The sequence below is a fragment of the Phyllopteryx taeniolatus genome, chromosome 15 (genome assembly GCF_024500385.1).
Source record: "Phyllopteryx taeniolatus isolate TA_2022b chromosome 15, UOR_Ptae_1.2, whole genome shotgun sequence".
Classification (NCBI taxonomy): domain Eukaryota; kingdom Metazoa; phylum Chordata; class Actinopteri; order Syngnathiformes; family Syngnathidae; genus Phyllopteryx; species Phyllopteryx taeniolatus.
The window spans coordinates 20,852,880-20,875,027 of NC_084516.1; the positions used below are offsets into that span (position 1 = coordinate 20,852,880).

The window sequence follows — 22,148 nt, forward strand, 5'->3', positions numbered from 1 at the left end:
CACATTCAACTTTCAGCTGCATTATAAGAATGTGGGAGCATTTGGGAATGACAGCAAAAGTGGTAGGCCACGTAAACTAACGGAGCGAGGTCAGCGGATACTGCCGAGTCAATCGCTACAGTACTCCAAACTTCATGTGGCCTTCAGATGAGCTCAAGAACAGTGCACAGAGAGCTCCATGCAAAAGGTTTACATTGCCGAGAAGCTGTCTCCAAGCCATCCATCACTAAGTGCAATGCAAAGCGTCAGATGCAGTGGTGTAAAGCGCGCTGCCACTTGACGAATCACGCTTCTCTATCTGGCAATCTGATGGACGAGTCTGGCTTTGGTGGTTGTCAGCAGAACCTCACTTGTCTGACCGCAGTGTGCCAAGCGTAAAGTTTGGTGCACGGGGGATTATGGTGTGGGGTTGTTTTTCAGGAGCTGGGTTTGGACTCTTAGTTCCAGTGAAAGGAACTCTGAATGCTTCAGCATTCCAAGAGATTTTGAACAATTCCATGTTCCCAACTTTGTGGGAACAGTTTGGAGCTGGCCTCTTCCTCTTCCAACATGACAGTGCACCAGTGCACAAAGCAAGGTCCATAAAGACTTGGATGAGGGACTCTGGATGAACTTGACTGGCCTGACCTCAACCCGATAGAACAACCTTGGGATTCATTCGAGCGGAGACTAAGAGCCAGGCCTACTCGTCCAACATTGGTGTGTGACCTTACAAATGCGCTTTTGGAAGAATTGTCAAAAAGTCCCATAAACACACTCCTAGACCTTGTGGACACCCTTCCCAGAAGAGTTGAACCTGTTATAGCTGCAAAGGGTGGACCGATGTCACGGATTAGGAATGGGTCATATGTGAGTCAAGGCAGGTGAGCGATACTTTTGGCAATACAAAATACAAAACAAACCGCAGAAATACGCTCTCTAAAACTAAAATGTGGTCTCCTCTTCGCTATCATGCAGCGAGTGCATGATAGGGTGAGGGTGTGTGTGTGTGTGTGTGTGTGGACTCACGGGGAGGAGGAGGAGGAGGAGGAGGAGGAGCCAGGCGGCATGTGCACAGGCAGAGTGGATGTGGATGACAGACGGAGAGCATCATAGAGGCAGAAACTACACACGCTGCACGCCGAAGCGGCAAGAGGGAATGACTGTTGCAGCCACTACGGTGTCAATGTGAAGCCCTTTGCCTTTAAACGATATGACTTGGGTGAAACGTTTTGCATATCCTTTTATCAACTTCATAAACAAGCTTCTCACCACATTTGGCAGGAATTTTGGCCCATTCCTCCTGACAGAAGTAATGTATAACTGAGCCAAGTTTAGAGGCCACTTTGCTCACACATGCCTTTTCAGGTCTTCCCATAGATTTGCAGCAGGATTTCTATCAGGGCTTTGAGGTGGTTGCTCCAAAACATTGACTGGGTTATCCTTAAGCCACTTTGTAACCAGTTTTACAGTATGCTTCGGGTCATTGTCCAGGGTCCAAAATATCCGGTATCGCATCGCCAAATGTCACCTAAAATGAGGTCTTTCGTGATTTATTCCTCAATTTCCTTCGCTACGATATGCTATGCGTGTTTTGAGCCGTTTATTTCGCATTACTCAACGAAAAGAGCATGAAACTGCATCTCGCCAGCCAGACCCAGCCAGCGGTGCCACGCTGTGTGATTATATTATGATGTGATTCATTGTAATATATTAAAACGTGGCATATTATCCCATAGTGTTTAGGTTGTTATTTGGCCAGTATCGGGTTAGCTCTGTTGCTAACTTGCCGCACTAACGTAGCATCCGAGCATTCATTGCGTCTCATTCTCCAGGCGTGAGTCATTGGATGTACACTCAATCCAACCATTAAACTCATGTGAAAGTTGGTTATTCTTGGTTTGATTGGTCATGCCTGGAGAGGGACAGGGGGATGACATTGTCTTCTTTTCCCCCCTGTCACTTTTTGCCAGAAGTAAACGCGACCTCAAGAGTTTTCATCGCACGATAGAAGCAACAGCTACCTCACGCGCGAGCAAAGCTTGTCTTTAGCACAGGACCGCTGACCGCACGGTCGCCAACAGTCAAATGTGTAGTTGCATTTCTTGGTTGGTTGATGGCGACAAAGCATAGCTGCCACGAGTGCTATCAATTATTTCAATGTCAATCGAACAACCTCAACAAACATTTAGCATAAGTGCAGGACATTCAAGTGGAGAAATGCCCCATTTTCATCTGCCTAAGCACTACAGTGGACATGCCGGAAGGCAAGCTGTTCCAGCAGTTTTCTTTTGCACTAAATCATTGTTTATATAATGTTCAACATTATAATAGTGATTTGTTCAAGACATTTCGTTTTCTGTAAAAAAAGGGTACCGATAAGAATACCGTTAACGCACCGGACCAATAAGCAGTATCGTTAAGAGTAGTAGTATCGTTAAATAAGGGCCACCGCAACTTGGTCAAAAAGGCTTAACGTCGGACCCGGTTGTGTTTGTGCAATGTGTAAAAATGCATCACGTATATGTGTTCCAATTTGCCTAGAAACATCACTTTCACACATCTAAAAATAGCGGCAATATTTACTTTATTCCATTGCTTGCAGACAAGGCAGCAAGTGAGTAAAGTCTGTGGATCTAACCACCGCAGCAAGTAGAAAGCCAGTTCCAGAGGCAAGAGTCGGAGAAAGTCCCGTTTGAGCAGCGCCTCCAAGCCATTAGACAAATGACGAAGCTGGGCAGCACCACTAAGGAATATGATGTGGTCCAAAGACTGGTTGCGCTGCTGGTCATTTAGCGTTAGGAAAGTGGAAGAGATTGACTCCAGCCACCTCTGAAAATCTGTCTTCTCCATGAGTTGTCATGAGAGCAGCCTGCAATACCTGAAAGAACAAAACAGGGTCGGAGATTAGCACTTCAGTTTCACTCAATGATTTCTACTCTGTAAAACAACATCATTCATATGACATATGTTCAATAAATAAATTGGTGATTGCAATCGTTTCCGGTGTTTAATCATCTGAAGTCCCAAAGGAACCTATCCCAACCCTAAAAAATAAGTACCTCATTTGTGCAGTTTGATAATTGGATGATTAGCCAGTTTTAATATTTCTAATTCATATACAGGGGATGTCAAAACTCGACAGCCAGAAAAACAAGCATGTTTTTGAAGGGAAAAAACATTCTTATTTTCATGTCGCAATTTGACAACATTTCCCAAAACGACAATCTGTCAAAATGGTCGGAAGGGCCACGTCAACCTGAGAACAAGACACCAAGAATTTCCAAAATCGGATGACAGGTTCTGGAGAAATTGAGCACCTGTGGAAGATCTGATTAAAAAGAAAAAAAGAAAAAAAAAAACGTAATTGGCCACGCTGAATTTGATTTTGAACTTATTTCTTATGCTGATGCTCATTTAAAGGCCCTAATTAGCATACATTGACATCAAATGTTGGTCAAGATTTCATTTTTTAAAAGGGATGGGGGTTTTTTTCCAAAAGGGAAAAAAATGACGATAAGGTACACCAATTTGGACATTAACACATAAACCCATAATGTACTTAAAAATATATACAATTTGAAAAGGACAGCATTGGTTGCCATGGTAATGGGAACTTTGTAATAGAATGACATGATTTCACTAGTAGCTCTATTTCTCAGGAACTACTGAATGCACCTCCTTATAAAGCTATTGTGCGCAACTATGAAGTTTGGTGCTACACAATTAATTAGATAAAGAATAAATTAATAGATAGCCTAAAAAGGCACGGTGTGCGACTGGTTACCACATCTGCTTCACAGTTCTGAGGAACGGGGTTCAAATCCCGGTCCCGCCTGTGTGGAGTTTGCATGTTCTTCCCCATGCCTGCGTGGGTTTTCTCCGGGTACTCCGCTTTCCTCCCACATCAATCTGGTTCATTAAAGACTGAATGTGAGTGCGAAAGGTTCTTTGTTTATACAGTATGTGCCCTGCGATTGGCTGGCGACCAGTTCAGGGTGTACCCCGCCTCTCGCCCGAAGATAGCTGGGATAGGCTCCACAAGGACAACAATAATGGATCGTGCCGTGTGTTTATAAGAACCAAAGGGGACAAAACCGCTGCTTGGTAGAGGACATTCGTTTAAGGCTTGCTTGAGGTAGGTTCGTGTACTTTTACGATAGCGCTCGCAAGCAGGCAACAAAACGTTAATGTAGCCTTGCAAGCTAGTGCTAACGGTTGTAAGCGGACATGCAGGCATTCTGTCGAATCAAGCTCTAAAGTTTTGGTGTGTTTGAAGTCATTTAGTTCCAACAAACTCATTTAATTACAGTAAGTTAGCACCCATTATTTCTGTCACCTAATGTTGGTTTGATCTGACTAGAGCCGTGATTTGCAACCTTTATGGAGCCAAGGCACATATTTGACAATTGAAAAATCTCACGGCACACCAACAAACAAACAAAAAGTGCATCCTTTAATTACTGAATGGACTTCCTGCCATCGAACAGAAGACCGTTCATTTGTTCTGTCTGTCACTATGCCTCGCTAGCATAACTAGATGAACAAAGACACATGATTGTAAATATGTGTTTTTGAGCAATTAAGTACACAAGTATATACAGTAAATGAAAAGGTCATTTAAATAGACACGTTGCTCCATCTTGTGATCGGATCGGTGATCTGTTATCGCTTTTTTAAACTCCAAAAATCCCGATCATGTAAAGCCTAATTTAAAGCTGTCATTTTGAGTAGATGGTACATTATACAGATGACAGTATTGTGTATAAAAGTGATTTGTGACTATGCCACCGACTTGCTGTATTTAAGCATTAAGCTCCTTTTACGTCTGTCTGTCTGTCTGTCTGTCTTCACGCAAAACGACTGCGTCGCTGAACAACCTGAGTATTAATATTTGGGCAAATTCATCCGCCTCAATAAATGAGTTCAATGTGGAGCGATAGTCTCATAGTTTAGCTGTCAATTGAACGTACAGGTGTCCACCACGTATTGTGAAACCACTCGTTTCTCCATTCAATTATGGGCACTTTTTGGATATTGTAGGTTTCATATTTGACCAAACCAGCACTTGCTAGTATTTGGAATGTTATGTTGGGTCTCTAGTGCCTCAGTAAACATTAAAATTTCCCATACATTCCTGAGTTAAAGAAGTTTTTCTGCTGAGAGGCATGACATCAGGTTATTCAAACATCTCAAGCTTATCTACGTCACTAGCGAAGATCTCCGCCTACGTCTCCACCACCAAGCCAGCACTGTCAACACTGAGGGTGGGGTCTTCTACACAGAGGTAACCAATGAGAGGAAAGGGGGCAGCTTTAGCCAAATATGGACAAAGCGGATAAAAAAAAACTGGGTAGCGGTCAGAGGGGCCTTTTCTGGACACCAGCATGACAAAAGCAAGGTGTTTTTAAAAAATGAACTTGACATTTTTATACCATGTTCAAGTTGAACATACTTTGGTGAAGTATCATTCACTTTTATTTCAGGCTTTTGGAATGGCTATGGGCAGCCGTGGCCCAATGGTTAAGATCATCGCCTGCGACCGTGGGGGACCTATGTTCAAGACCCCCACTGGACCATCCGCCAACATCCCCCGGACTCACGACTGAGGTGTCCTTGAGCAAGACACTGATACCCCGAAATGCTCCCCGGGCGCTTCAGCTGCCAGAAGGCTGATACTTAATTGTTAATTCAACTATACACATTAGTTCATGTGTACGTCCCGAATATTTACGTTCCAGTTTTTATTCGCACACATTTTTCACATCTCACCAATTTGTCAGCTAATTCAATAATTATCGGTAGCGACTTTAATCTGAATCCAGCCAAAGACGGCTCAGATTAAAAATAATAATAATAATCACAGTCTTCCCACATATCAGATGAATATATGCACGATTTTTGACTCACTGACATATGGAGAATGAATAAATCAATAAATAATAAAAAATTATGTATATATAATAATCACCATACAAAAAGGCAATATACTTTCTTTTCTTCAGTCCACCACTACTTCTCTAGAATTGACTACTTTCTTACAAATAACTTAGTTTCTCAAAACATGACTTCCAAAATCCAACCAATAATAATCAGCGATCATGCTCCAATTTCTCTCTGAATCAAACATGATACCTTCTCCAACCTGGCGCTTTGATACTTCTCGACTGAAGATCCAGAGTTTGATATATTTGTCCCCGGGTCTCCTCCCGGTGGGACGTGCCCGGAACACCTCACCGGGGAGGCGTCCGGGAGGCATCCGAATCAGATGCCCCAGCCACCTCATCTGGCTTCTCTCGATGTGGAGGAGCAGCGGCTCTACTCTGAGATCCTCCCGGATGACCGAGCTTCTCACCCGATCTCTAAGGGAGAGTCCGGACACCCTGCGGAGGAAACTCATTTCGGCCGCCGATCTTGTTCTTTCGGTCACGACCCACAACTCGTGACCATAAGTGAGGGTAGGAACGTAGATCGGCCGGTAAATTGAGAGCTTCGCCTTTCGTCTTAAGTCCTTCTTCACCACAACGGACTCATACAAAGACCGCATCACTGCAGATGTTGCACTGATCCACCTGTCGATCTCCCGTTCCATTCTTCCCTCACTCGTGAACAAGACCTAAGATACATTAACTCCACTTGGAGCAAGATCTCTTCCCCGACCTGAAGAGGGTACTCCACCCTTTTCCGACTGAAGACAATGGTCTCAGATTTGGAGGTGCTGATTTTCATCCCAACTGCTTCACACTCGGCTGCGAACCGCTCCAGTCAGAGTTGGAGATCACAGCTTGATGAAACCAACAGAGCCACATCATCTGCAAAAACAGCAGAGATGCAATACTGAGGCCACCAAACCGGAGCCTGTCGACGCCTCGGCTGCGCCTAGAAATTCTGTCCATAAAAGTTATGAACAGAATCGGTGAAAAAGCCTCGCCGTCGCCAGTTCGCGCTTCACGTTTTGCGGCTTCAGTGCTTCACAGGTTTTCCCAAAATATTCATCCAAAAAATAAATAATTCATCAAAAAATGAATAAATAGATGAGGTAACTAAGAGGCTTTGTACATGACGATCCCCCCAAGCTGAGAACAATAGCACACTAGCCAATGACTTGAATAACTTCTACTGCAGATTTGAAAAGGACATAGCAGGTTTCTTGGGGACTGGAATGATGGTGCAGCGTTTGAAACAGGATGGAACTTTGCACAGTTCCAGAGATCTATTGAAGATCTGAGTGAAGACTGGAGCGAGCTGGTCCGCGCAGACTTTGAGGCAGGATGCGGACACACTGTCCGGGCCCGCCGCTTCGTTGATCTTTTTTTGTTTTAAGATAGGTCTCACATCCTGTTCGTGGATGGTCAATGCAGAAGGGGGCGGGGGGGATCAGAGGTGTCGTCGATGGTGTGGGGTGTGAAAGTGTCCTTTTCAAATTTGCAGGAGAAGATGTTCCAGTCGTCAGCCAGTTCTTTATTGTTCTCTCCTTGGGTGGATGGTCGCTTGTTGTTGGTTAGCGATTGCAGACCACGCCAGACTGAAAGAGTCATTAGCAGAAAACTGGTTTTCCAGCTTTCTTACCTAATTCCTCTTGCCGATCTTTTCTTTGTCAGCTGTTTCTGGCCTGATTGTATAGAGCAGTACCAGTACCCTTCCCACTCCCGTTGGGGGTGGTCGGGTGATTTGGTGAGGCTGGGGGACCGCCCTGGGTCCTGGGGAGTTGGTGGCATCCCCCTGGCTCGGTCCACCGTGGGATGGGCTCACTGGCTTGTCCCTCCCTTGCGGGTGGAGGGGGCCAGGCTCACACTTCCTCAATGTTCTGGCACAGCAACTCCATACACCAGCTGACTAACATTCATGTGATATGGGTGTTCATTCACGAATAAGTTCCATAGACAAAGGCTTTAATTGCTTCTGCTGGGACCACTAATAATAACACATCCCAAAAAACATGCATGGTAGATTAATTGAAGACTCTAAATTAAGCGTAGGTGTGAATGTGAGTGCGAATGGTTGTTTGTTTATATGTGCCCTGCGATTGGCTGTTGACCAGTTCAGGGTGTACCCCGCCTCTTGCCCGAAGATAGCAAGGATAGGCTCCAGCACGCCCGCGACCCTAGTGAGGATAAGCGGAACGGAAGATGAATGAATGAATGTATATATAAACACTATACACTCGGTATGGAAAGTTTTCATTCATTTTTGTCCACCTTAATGTACACAGAGCACCCCATATTGACAGAAAAAAACAATTGTTGAAATTTTTGCAGATTTATTGAAAAGGAAAAACTGAAATAGCACACAGCCATAAGTATTCAGAGCCTTTGCTCAGTATTTAGTAGAAGAACCCTTTTGAGCTCATACAGCCATGACTCTTTTTGGGAATGATGCAACAGGTTTTTCACACCTGGATTTGGGGATCCTCTGCCATTCCTCCTTGCAGATCCTCTCCAGTTCTGTCAGGTTGGATGGTGAACGTTGGTGGGCAGTCATTTTCAAGTCTTTCCAGAGATGCTCAATAGGGTTTAAGTCCGGGCTCTGTCTGGGCCATTCAAAAACAGTCACCGAGTTGTTCTGAAGCCACTCCTTCGGTATTTTAGCTGTGTGCTTAGGGTTAGTCTTTTTTGAAGGTGAATCTTCGGACCAGTCTGAGGTTCTGAGGACTCTGGAGAAGGTTTTCGTCCAGGATATCCCTTTACTTGGCCACATTCATATTTTCTTCAATTGCAACCAGTCTCCCTGTCCCCGCAGTTGAAAAACACCCGCACAGCATGATGCTGCCACCGCCACGCTTCACTGTTGGGACTGTATTGGCCAGGTGATGAGCAGTGCCTGGTTTTCTCCACACATGCCACTTAGAATAAGGCCAACAATTTTTACCTTGGTCTCATAAGACCAGAGAATCTTATTTCTCACCATCTTGGAGTCCTTCCAGTGTTTTTTGAGCAAACTCCATGCGGGCGAGGAGAGGCTTCCGTGGAGCTACTCTGCCATAAAGCCCCGACTCGTGGAGGATGGTTGACTTTCTAGAACTTTCGGGCATCTCCCGACTGCATCTCTGGAGCTCAGCCACAATGATCTTTGGGTTCTTCTTGACCTCTCTCCCCAAGGCTCTTCTCCCCAGATTACTCAGTTTGGCCGGACGGCCAGCTCTAGGAAGGGTTCCTGTCGTCCCAAAGGTCTTCCATTTAAGGCTTATGGAGCCCACTGTGCTCTTAGGAACCTTAAGTGCAGCAGAATTTTTTTTGTAACCTTGGCCACAATTCTGTCTCTGAGCTCTTCAGGCAGTTCCTTCGACCTCATGATTCTCATTTGCTCGGACATGCACTGTGAGCTGTAAAGTCTTATATAGACAGGGTTGTGGCTTTCCTAATCAAGTCCAATCAGTATAATCAAACACAGCTAAGGATGATCAGAAGAAATGGACAGCACTCGAGTTAAATATATGAGTGTCACAGCAAAGGATCTGAATACTGATGGCTGTGTGATATTTCAGTTTTTCTTTTTTAATGAATCAGCAACAATTTCAACAATTCCGTTTTTTCTGTCAATTTGATTTTAGCAAATGGCTGCAATACAACAGAGTGAAAAATTTAATGGTGTCTGAAGACTTTCCGTACCCACTGTATTTATATACAGTTGTTGAAATTTACAGTATTTTGTAGAACCACTCTTTTGAGCCAATACAGCCAGGAGTCTTTTTGGGAATGATGCAACAAGTTTTTCACACCTGGATTTGGGGATCCTGTGCCATTCCTCTTTGCAGATCCTCTCCAGTTCTGTCAGGCTGGATGGTGATGGTGAACGTTGGTGGACAGGCATTTTCAGGTCTCTCCAGAGATGCTCAATTGGGTTTAAGTCAGGGCTCTGGCTGGGCCTGAAAAGTACATTTTTCACTCTTTGTTATATTGCAGCCATTTGCTCAAATCATGTAAGTTCATTTTTTTCCTCATTAATGTACACACAGCACTCGATATTGACAGAAAAAAATTGTATTCTTGAAATTTTTGCAGATTCCTTAAAAAAGAAATACTGAAATATCACACAGCCATAAGTATTCAGACCCTTTGGTGTGACACTCATATTTATAACTCGAGTTCTGTAAATTTCTTCTGATTATCCTTGAGATGGTTCTACACCTTCACTGGAGTCCAGCTGTGTTTGATTACACTGATTGGAGTTGATTAGGAATGTCACACACCTGTCTATATGCTATTTGCCAAAAAAAAACAACTGAAGGACTCCAAGATGGTGAGAAATAAGATTCTCTGGTCGGATGAGACCAAGATAGAACTTTTTGGCCTTAATTCTAAACAATATGTTTGGAGAAAACCAGACCCTGCTCATCACCTGTCCAATACAGTCCCAACAGTGAAGCATGGTGGTGGCAGCAACATGCTGTGGGGGTGTTTTTCAGATGCAGAGACAGGACGACCGGTTGCAATCGAAGGAAGGATGAATGCGGCAAAGTACAAGGATATCCTGGACGAAAACCTTCTCCAGAGTGCTCAGGAGCTCACACTGGGCCGAAGGTTCACCTTCCAACAAGACAATGACCCTAAGCACACAGCTAAAATAACGAAGGAGTGGCTTCATAACAACTCTGTGACTGTTCTTGAATTGCCCTGTCAAAGCCCGGACTTAAACCCAATTGAGCATCTCTGGAGAGACCTAAAAATGGCTGTCCATCAACATTCACCATCCAACCTGACAGAACTGGAGAGAATCTGCAAGGAGGAATGGCAGATGATCCCCAAATCCAGGTGTTTAAAACTTGTTGCATCATTCCCAAAAAGACTCATGGCTGTATTAGCTCAAAATGGTGCTTCTACTCAATACTGAGTAAAGGGTCTGCATACTTATGGCTGTGTGATATTTCAGTTTTTCCTTTTTAATAAATCTGCAAAAATTTAAACAATGAATTTTTTTTCTGTCAATATGCATTGTGCATTGTGTACATTAATGAGGAAGATAAATGAACTTAAATGATTTTAGCAAATGGCTGCAGTATAACACAGAGTGAAAAATTTAAGGGGTGTCTGAAAACTTTCCGTACCTACTGTATATCTATCCATCCATCCATTTTCTGACGCTTATCCGAGGTCGGGTTGTGGGGGTAGTAGCTTTAGTAGAGAAGCCTAGACTTCCCTCTCCCCAGCCACTTCATCCAGCTCTTCTAGGGGGATCCAGAGGCGTTCTCAAGCCAGCCAGGAGACATAGTCTCTCCAGCGTGTCCTGGGCCGTCCCCGTTGTCTCCTCAAGGTGGGACATGGACGGAACTCCTCACCAGGGAGGCGTTCAGGAGGCATCCTAATCAGATGCCCCCAAGGCACCTCATCTGGCTCCTCTCAATGCGGAGGAGCAGCGGCTCTACTTTGAGCCCCTCCCGAATAACCAAGGTTCTCACCCTATCTTTAAGTAGACATGCAAACACCAAAGCCATGAAAAAGGTGACAAAATAATCCCCCGGACGCCCGCAGAGAATTATTTTTTTTTATTTTACCATAAATTAAGCAATCTGGAAGACTCTGAAGAGTACAATAAGGCAAAAAAGGACAAAAAAAAAAAATTTATGCAGAAAAACTTATTTACACCGCTCAAGTACATGATGTAAATTTGCCTCATTTCTTTGCTTTTTTGTTTTGGCCTCCTACTTGAGCCAGGCCCATCTCTACCTGCACCTGCACCTGCACCTGTTGCCTGCTTCAAGCTGTGCCACATGAATAGCATCCTCCTCTTTAAGCACTCTCATTCTGGAAAACAATTGACTAAAATCAGTCTGTTTCACTTCATTTTTCACTATTAGCAACTTCAAAGGCTAATTACAAATGCATCATCCAGGAAAATATTAAGTAGAATATTTTTCCATTTTTATTGGCCATTTCTGAAATTGAAGTTAGTTCTGTGTTGTGCCTTAATCCCTAACATCGCTCCGTCACTTAATACATTTAACATTAACATCCATGAACTAATTGGATAATTGTAGGCGCTTTTCCTAATTAATACAAAATGTACTCGCGCATCAGCTCTTGTCGCCGATGTTACATGTGCTTCGCGGTTCCGCTGGGACCACAACCAGAGCCACGACCCGCCGCGCCTCAATGCAAAAATACACCAGTGCAACAAATACGACACTGGCTCATCTGATGAGCAAAAGTTTTGCTTAAACGTAAGAATAGCAATAGAGGATGTCCGCTCCAGAGTTGGGTGGAGTACGCAAATATTGTACTCAACTAAGAGTACTGTTACTTGACAATAATGTGACTTCTTAAGAGTGAAAAGCACACAGTGAAGTACTGAGTAAATAGTGAGTAACTTCTGATTTTTTTAACCACAGCATGAACATCAATAACAAAACAAAAAATACAAAATAAAATGCGAATGTGCAAAATCTGATGTTGCTATGTGTGTGTGTGTGTGTGTGTGTGTGTGTGCACCGTCAAAACTGCAACATCTGCAATTTACTGCACGGTGTTTTTGAAAGTTATAAGTGAACCGAAATATCCACGTTTGGGCAGACAGTGCCAGAAAAATACTACACTACATGAAAGCTGTTGTTTTTGTTTGTCGAAATGTAAAAACGAGTAGCGTGCCGTTGCCTTCATGGTAACGACAACCTTCCCAAAATGGTGGCCACGTAGGCACGACAATCAGCTGGGCTGGCTTATTTAGTGTTAAAGGTCAAATGACGAAGATGTTACGGGGTCAGTTAAAATGTTATGTAATACATGCACGTAACTTCCAGCAAGTTTTCAACCATAGTTTAACTCAAACTTAGGTTTTAATGACGCCTATTGATCCTCCCCGAACATACCCGAAGCTCAGGACACCGGAGTGTGGTTACTCTATCCACCGCAAGGGCTACCAGACGTGACGTTGTAATTGCCAAACACAGAGCGCTACATACTATACGAACGTACATGTACATGTTTGAGCCGATCAGACAGTGACGATGACAAGCAGCCAAGTAGCAGCTGTACATCAGAAAAAGAGAGTGGTCACTGGCTCGATGTGACGGTACGTAAAACAAAAAAGCATGTCTTTTTATACATTCATGACTTGAAATAATGGCCCCCCCAGGGCTGCCAATATTTTTTTAGCACGACTCCACGTATTATATATTCATATATGTTTTAGTGACACGGCACAAGCTTTTACATGGTATGCAGTATTCCTATATATTGTGTGCCCCTCGCTCGAGTTGCGTTCTAACACGCCGCACACAAAGTCTTTGCCTTGTGTCTGTTTGCTTGTCATGTAGGGAAAAGTGCAGACGTCGGTACTGAAAACTACGGCGTGGGCCTTTTTTTCCTTCTCCCCATTGCATAGTCACCATAATAGAATCGTAGGTATATACAAGGAAATCCTCACCTCTTGTCTGCGCCGCTGCAGTGGCGGCTGCGAGATTTAGTTCTCTTGCTGGCAGTTGAGGTCCCGATGGCCGTAGGAAAAATAGTTGGCACTGCAGCTGGCTTCAGCCTCTACCCCTGTATCCAATGCTTGCTGCTAAGTCTTTCTCAAAACACGACAGTTCGAAGTGATCAGCACAGAGTTTGGAATGCTTGCTATGCACCCATAGCTGACCACATTTCTTCCCCTATCGATTGACTTTCCCTATCCACTGGTCACGTATTCCTTTTTCACTTGCAAAGCAAAAAAAAAATTTTAAATTAAAAAAAAAACCTCCGGCCGTTGCCTGAACCATTTTTACAACCAAATTCCACACAATAAACCATCGTGACATCGTTAAATCACACGACAACAAATATACAAGGACAGGAACAATCGCACACAACGAATGAACAGGATGTTTGGCTTGTGTGACGTCACAGCGCCGGAAAGAGACAAAGCCCGGAAGGCGCAGGATGTAAAAAGCAGAAGGCGCATTCTGCATCATATTTATCCATTGAACTGCTGTATATCTTCTATATAATCACTTTGAAATAGCAGTGGTGGTTTGTAAAGGGGTTCTGGAGTTATCAGGAAGGTTTTTAAAATCTTTGTCCTCTGACCTTTAATACCTATGCCCGGGAAGCCCAATAGAAGACGTGAGGTCATGTGACTTTGTGTTGTTTGATTGGTGAACTAGACAAACGTCACTAGCCCTTAAACTGGATTGGTGCCAACAGCGCCCGATGCGGAAGTCGAAGTCTCGCACACGAAATGATAAATTGATAAATAAGCAATAATTGATAAATAAAAGTAGAGAGCGACATTTAGATCATTGTAATGGAGTAAAAGTACCGGAAGTGTTTTTTCTGGTCTCATCAACTCCTGTGACTGATCGAAAGCAGGTCCCGAGCGCACACAGGTGGAACCTCAGGCCAATGCGCTCGCATATAAGTCCGCCGCGGAGTAATAGTCACAATTACATGTGTGTAGACGGTGGATGTGTGGAATGGATCTACCTCCCACAGCTTGTGATCTTAGGTGAGGGTAGGAACGTAGATCGGCCGGTAAATTGAGAGCTTCGCCTTAAGTCCTTCTTCACCACAACGGACTGATACAAAGACCGCATCACTGCAGATGTTGCACTGATGCACCTGATCTCTTCCCCGACCTGAAGAGGGTACCCCACCCTTTTCCGACTGAAGACAATGGTCTCAGATTTGGAGATTTGGGTTTCATCCCAACTGCTTCACACTCGCCTGCGAACCGCTCCAGTCAGAGTTGGAGATCACGGCTTGATGAAGCCAACAGAGCCACATCATCTGCAAAAAAACAGAGATGCAATACTGAGGCCACCAAAACGGACCCCCTCTACGCCTCGACTGCGCCTAGAAATTCTGTCCATAAACGCTATGAACAAAATCGGTGACAAAGGGCAGGCTTGGCGGACTCCAACCCTCATCGGAAACGAATCCGACTTATTGCCAGCAATCTGGGTTTGGTACCCCAAACTCCTGAAGCACCCCCACAGGACTCCCCTGAGGGTCACGCCTTCTCTAACTCCACAAAACACATGTCAACTGGTTGGGCAAACTCCCATACACCCTTGAGGACCATGCTGATGATCTAAAGCTGGTCCTCTGTTCCACGCCCAGAACGAAAACCACACTGCTCCTCCTGAATTTGAGATTCAACTTCCCGACGTACCCTTCTCTACTGCACCCCTGAATAGACCTTACCTAGGGGCTGAGGAATGTGATCCCCCTGTAGTTGGAACACACCCACTTCTTAAAAAGGTGACCACCAGCACAGTCTGCCAATCCAGACGCACTGTTCCCGATGTCCACGCAATGTTGCAGAGGGGTGTCCACCAGGACAGCCCCACAACATCCAGAGCCTTTAGGAACTCTGGGTGAATCTCATCCACCCCCGGGGCCTTGCCACCGAAGACCTTTTTAACCACCTCGGTAACCTCAACCCCAGAGATAGGAGAGCGCGTCTCAGAGACCCCAGGCTCTGCTTCCTCATGGGAAGGCGTGTCGGTGGAATTGAGGAGGTCTTCAAAGTATTCTGCCCACCAACTCACGTCAGCAGCCCCGCATTCCCACTATACACAGTGTTGATGGTGCACTGCTTCACCCATCTGAGACACCAGTTCCTCTAAGCCATCCGGAAGTCATTCTCCATGGCCTCACCGAACTCCTCCCCTGCCCGAATTTTAGCCTCAGCGACCACCAAAGCTGCATTCCGCTTGGCCAGCCGGGACCCATCAGCTGCCTCAGGAGTCCCACAGGCCAAAAAGGCCCGATAGCACTCCTTCTTCAGCTTGACTGAATCCCTCACCTCTGGTGTCCACCAACAGGTTTGGCGGTTGCCACCACGACAGGTACCGATCACCTTACGGGCACAGCTCCAGTCGGCCGCCTCAGCAATGGAGGACCGGAACATGCTCCACTCTGACTCAATGTCCCCCGCCTCCCCCGGGACGTGGTTGAAGTTCTGCTGGAGGTGGGAGTTGAAACTCCTTCTGACAGGGGATTCTGCCAAACATTACCAACAGACCCTCACAATACATTTGGGCCTGCCAGGTCGGACCGGCATCTTCCCCCACCTTCGGAGCAAACACACCAGCAGGTGGTGATCAGTTGACAGCTTCGGCCCTCTCTTCACCCTTGTGTCCAAGACATGCGGCCGCAAGTCCAATGACACGACCACAAAGTCAATCATCGAACTACGGTGCCAACTGCACGTATGGACACCCTTTGTCTTGAACATGGTGTTTGTAATGGACAATCTGTAATGAGCACAGAAGTCTAATAACAGAACACCGCTCGCGTTCTGATCGGGAGGGAGTGGGGGTGGAGGGGGGTGGTGGCGTTCCTCCCAATCACGCCCTTCCAGGTCTCACTGTCATTGCCCATTTGAGCATTGAAGTCCCCCAGCAGAACGATGGAGTCCCCAGCAGGAGCGCTCTCCAGCACCCCCTCCAGGGACTCCAGAAAGGGTGGGTACTCTGGACTGCTGTTTGGTGCATAAACAACAGTCAGGACCCATTCCCCCACCCGAAGGCGAAGGGCGGCTACTCTCTCGTCCACCGGGGTGAACCCCGATGTAGAGGCGCTGAGTCGGGGGGGTCAATAAGTATACCCATACCTGCTCGGTGTCACTCATCGTGGTCAACTCCAGAGTGGAAGAGAGTCCAACCCTTCTCAAGAGGACTGGTTCCAGAGCCCAAGCTGTGTGGATGCGAGCCTGACTATATCTAGTCGGAACTTCTCAACCTCACACACCAGCTCAGGCTCCTTCCCTGCCAGAGAGGTGACGTTCCACGTTCTTAGAGCCAGCTTCTGTAGCGGCTCTAGGAATGGCTTGCCAAGGTCCCTGCTTTCGGCCACCGCCCAGCTCACACTGCACCCGACCCCTAGGCACGGTGTACAAATAGATATAAATAAATTAAAATAGTCATGGGTAAAAATATTAGTCTACCCTTGTTTTTTCTGTTTATTGTTAATTTTTCATGCCTTGGTACAAGTAAAATATATGGAAGACAAGGAAAAAATCTCATAAGAGTTTAAGAGCTTCTTCATAATAACCCAAATAATATTTACTAATACAAGTGTCACATTTGGAAAGGCTAAATGTGGAGGAATTAACAGAAGTCCAAAAATCTAAATACAAAGTAACAAAGGAACACGAGGGGACAAAGAACACACCACTACAACACGGAACCAGGAAAACACGTGAGACAAGACTCTAATCGACATCGACATATGACATTCGACAATGAACCAACAACACTGAAAGAAACCAGGGAACTAAATACAAACAAATTGACGAGACAACGAGGAACACCTTGAAAAGACACGAGCGGCTGGAGGGAGCTGATTGGTTGACACAAGGTAGAGGGGTGAGGAGAACAGCTGGACACAATAACCAAATGAGCACACGAGACATGAACAACATGGGACACAGGAAAACATGAAACAAAACTAAACAATCTAAACTAAAAGACAGACCATGACAGTACCCGCCCCTCCTTAAGGAGCAGATCCCAGACGTTCCCCAAAAGGCACAAAAACAAAACAAAAAAGTGTAGAAAACAGGGTGGGGGGCCCAGAGGGTCCTGGACAGCAACCAGATGTGCGGTGCTTGGCTGGGCCATTCAGGAGGTCGGCCAAGACGCCAAGCACAAGGGTTTCTAATGGGTTGTTCGGGCGGACGACCATGACGCTGGACCCAACGGCAATGCAGAGATCAGGCAAGAGGGTTTCGTGGCGGCAGCTCGACGAGCAGCGCCGGAGCAAGGACAAGTGGCGGCCGCTGGACGAGCGGCGCCGGAGCAGGGTCGGGCGGCGGCCGATGGACAAGCGCCACCGGAGCAAGGTCGGGTGACGGTCGCTGGACAAGCGCCACCGGGGCAAGGACGGGTGGGAGCCGCTGGACGAGGGCCCCCGGATCCAGGTCGGGTGGCGGCCGCACAGTATGCGCCGCTGGAGGCCGCAGCTGCCGGGGAGCAGGAACAGGGCCATGCTGCAGCTGCCGGGGAGCAGGAACGGGGGCTTGCTGCAGCTGCCAGTGAGCAGGAACGGGGGCCTGCTGCAGCTGCCAGGGAGCAGGAACGGGGGCCTGCTGCAGCTGCCGAGGAGCAGGAACGGGGGCCTGCTGCAGCTGCCGAGGAGCAGGAACGGGGGCCTGTTGTAGCTGCCGAGGAGCAGGCACGGGGTCTGCATTCGCCTTCTGCCGCCATAGAGGTTTGGGAACACAGGAAACAAGAGGGGCAGAGTGCACAGGAACTCGGGAAGGTGAACTAGGAAAGACGGGTGGTACGAAACAAGGTGATGAAATAGGCACAGAATGAGGTGACTTGGGGACAGGTTTGGATGGACGTGATTTGGTCAAAGGCCAGGAACGAGGTGTGGAAACGGGAGCAGAATGACGTGACAACAAACCTTGACTTTTACTTGGGCGCCTTCGTTTCCCACCACACGGAGGTCCCGTGTAGATGGCCAAACGGGTGCCCAAGTAAAGGTCAGAGGGAAATGACTTGGGCTAGGACTCACAGGGTTCAGAAAAGGGAAAACATGACAAAAACTGACTAGGACCAGAAAAACTAGGGAAAGAACTGGAAAAAGGTGTTGGAGTCAGAATCTGAAAGGTGGTTAACTAAATCGGGGCCATCTTCACAAACGGAAAAATTAGAATAAAAAAAACGTGGAGGTAAAATGGTAGAACAGTGTGAATAACAAGGACTTTTGAAGTCACAGATGAAAAGGACAGGACAAGAAAGAACAAAAGGGCTTACTGGAAAAGGATAGGTTTGGTCGGCAGGCTGAGGGCGCTGGGAGGAAGACAGGCGGGGTGCACGGCGATGCAGAGTGCTTCCCTTTTGTGGTTGGTTCATTCTGTCAGGGTCGGGTTTTCATGGTGGTGTTGCAGGCAAGGCAAAAAGTGGAGGACCCAAGTGCAGGGAAGCAGGGAGGCAAGACAGGATTGCAGGAGTCTCAAAAAAGTATTTTTTAGTTTGTTGTTCCAGAACAAAAGGCAAACAAGGATCAAGGAGGTAGGTAAATGCTAAATTAACAAAGTCCAAAAATCTAAATACAAAGTAACAAAGGAACACAAGGGGACAAAGAGCTCACCACTACGAGACGGGACCAGGAAAACATTACGTGAGACAAGATTACAATCGAAATCGACAAATGACATTAGACAATGAACCAACAAGCACTGAAAGAAACCAGGGAAGCAAATAGAAATAAAGGAGACAACAAGGAACACCTGGACAAGACACGAGTGGCTGGAGGGAGCTAATTGGTTGACGAGGACAGGTGGACACAATAACGAAATAAGCACACATGACATGAAGAACGAAACAAAAGAAAACATGAAACTAAACTAAAACACAGACCATGATACTAAGCTTATGTATTCTTCAGGTAATATACTGTACCTTTAGTTGTACCATGCAGGCATTAAAATGAATAAGAAATTGAAGAAACCAGGGAAGCCTAATCTTTTTTTTTCTATGATTGGAATATCATACATATACAGTGCTATATATAGATATAGAAATGTATACACATACATACACACACATATTTGATATATAATGGATATGATAATGAGGGCATTGATCTAATAAATTTTTTGAAAATGACTTTAGGATGGGCTAGTTACTTTATTACATTATTTTTCAAGATGATCAAGATGATATTTTCAATTAATGAAAATGAAAATAAAATTAAGTTGTTTTGTCAGATTTACTTATGTTTTCGATTTTTGCCGTGGTATCGTTCCAGTACCAGGATGATTTTAGCTCTTTTGAATATCTTTGTTTTTTGTTAAAGGTGACCCAAAGGATATTGTATATAAATAATTGATAGACCTCCAAGACACAATTGAAAATTTATGGCGGATTTTTAAGAACTGCTGTCAGTTATTTATACTGACTACAACTACAGGGTATTTTGTCATCACGGGAGACTTTAACATTCATGTTGACAATAACATGGGGGGGGGGGGGGGGGGTGGAGTCAAAACAACTCCCAACTTTACTGGACACATTTGACCTCTCTCAACATATTAAGAGTCCAACCCACACTCCAGGTCACATCTTAGACCTGGTCATCTCGAAGGATATTGAAATTCTATCAGTTGAGATTAAGGATATGGCTATTTCTGTATTCTTTGAATTACAGATTCTCCCAAAAGTTCAGACCTCTGTCGATTAAGAAAGGGTGCATAAATGAGAGTACCGACACTAGGTTTATGGAGACAATAGCTGTGCCACAAACTGTGAATACTGAGACAGTTGATGACCTTTTGGAGAATTTCACCTGGAAAATCTCAAATGTCATCAATGCTGTCGCCCCTATTAAAACTAAGGCAATCTTGAGGCAGTCACTGATGGTTTAGTGGTACACTCGCCTGACTTTGGTGCGGGCAGCGTGGGTTCAGTTCCCACTCAGTGATGGTGTGAATGTGAGCGGGGTTGGTTGTCCGTGTCTGTATGTGCCCTGCGACTGACTGGCGACCAGTTCAGGGTGTAGTCCGCCTTTCGCCCCAAGTCAGCTGGGATAGGCTCCAGCGCCCCGCGACCCTAACCAGGATAAGCGGTGTTGAAAATGGAATGGAACAATCTTGAGGTGATCTAGAACACCGTGGAGGACCACAATGATGGTAAAAACCTAAATCAAAGTGTAGGAAAGCAGAACGCAAGTGGAGAAAACCTCTACAGACAAAATTTTAACCAAGAGTTAGTCAAGGCTAGGCAGCAACACTCTGCTGAAATCATCAGTCAGAACTTCAACAATACTCGCACTGTGTTTTAGACTTTACACGATCAGGATTTTTGGGGCCGATCACCGATCAGCAAGATTAAAAAAACGATAAATGATCACAAGATCAATCAAGAACAATGTATCTGTTTACATGACTTGTTCATTTATTGTATATACTTGTGTACTGTATACTTGAGTATCTTCAAACGTATTCTAGCTTTTGGATTCATACGTGACAGCGACGCGGAGTAAACGCCATTGATCGGATCAGCGCATTATGACAGGAAAGTCGATTGGCCGCTCAGCATAAAATGCAAATTATTGGCCGATAACGATCAGGCCGATCAGATCGGTGTAAAGGCTACTCTGTTTGCTGTGGTTGACAAGCTCACAACCTAAGTGAAAAAATACAATGCATCAGGTTAAATATCAGCACAAATGAGCAAAATGATAAAATGATACTACATCTGAATTACCATGTCAGAATTTGATACAGTTGACCAAAAAAACTGTAGAGAAAACGGTTCAGTAGCTGAAACCATCACCGAGCTGTCTTGGCTCAATACCATCTGACTTTTTCAAAGCTATTGCGAAGTCTGTGCTAGCTGATTTGCAGCGAATAATCAATTGCTCACTTCAGTCAGGCGAGTTTCCTAAAGCTCTTAAAGTTGCTGACATTAAGCCTCGTCTCAAAAATAGAATGCTGGACGCTTCCATGTTAGTAATCTAGAGACCCATCTCAAATCTCCCTTTCATAGCTTTGAGAAAGTTATTTTGAATTAACTCAGCAATTTCTTGAATTTAAATTGACTTTTGGACAAATTTCAATCAGGTTTTCGAACTCATCACAGTACGGAATCTACTCTTATCAAAGTGCTAAATGATACAAGGTTGAATACTGACTCTGGAAAGGTGTCAATCGTGGTCTTGCTGGATCTCAGTGCAGTTTTTGATACGTTAGATCATAATACACTGCTGAACAGGTTGGAAACGTGGGTAGAACTAAATGTAACAGTACTTAAATGGTTCAGGTCCTACCTGGAGGAAAGGAGTTATTTTGTAACCATTGGAAGGGTTCAATCCCATCGAATGGCAATGACCTATGGGGTCCCCTCAAGGGTCAGTTCTTGGACTCCTCCTGTTCAGCCTGTATATGCCCTTGGGTAAAATTCTTCAGAACTTTAATTGTGACTATCATTGCTATGCAGATGACACAGTTATATCTAGTAGTCTCTCCAGAGGACTACTGTTCAATTGAGGTGTTGTGTCACTGTCTAAAACATAAATAACTGGATGAGCCAAAATGTTCTTCAATTAAACCACAACAAAACTGAGATAATTGTTTTGGGCAATAAAGAAAAGAGGATTGCTGTTAGTAAATACCTGGAGTCACTATCTTTAAAAACCAAAGACCAAGTCTGAAACCTTGGTGTTCTGATAGATTCCGACCTGATTTTCAACAGTCATATCAAATCAATGACTAAAACTGCCTTTTACCATGTGAAGAACATA

General features: G+C 45.1%; 1 protein-coding gene across 20 annotated transcripts in view; it reads right to left on the bottom strand.

The window, feature by feature from the left end:
• fbxw2 (F-box and WD repeat domain containing 2) overlaps nucleotides 1-22,148 on the bottom strand; it is a 71,866-nt gene that overhangs the window by 45,523 nt on the left and 4,195 nt on the right. For 4 of the 20 annotated variants that reach the window (XM_061798866.1, XM_061798856.1, XM_061798876.1 and 1 more), the window contains exons 2-3: nucleotides 9,698-9,844; nucleotides 2,566-2,860 (exon numbers count right to left, since the gene is read on the bottom strand). The exons of 2 other annotated variants lie outside the window; for them this stretch is intronic. In XM_061798866.1, the coding sequence (XP_061654850.1) occupies nucleotides 2,566-2,832 (267 nt within the window). In that variant the 5' untranslated portion in view covers nucleotides 2,833-2,860; nucleotides 9,698-9,844. Of the gene's footprint in view, nucleotides 1-2,565; nucleotides 2,861-8,374; nucleotides 8,392-9,697; nucleotides 9,845-11,023; nucleotides 11,380-13,338; nucleotides 14,679-16,509; nucleotides 16,532-20,283; nucleotides 20,456-22,148 lie in introns of those variants that run through there. 14 more of the 20 variants (XM_061798862.1, XM_061798858.1, XM_061798864.1 and 11 more) reach the window with 8 other exon arrangements.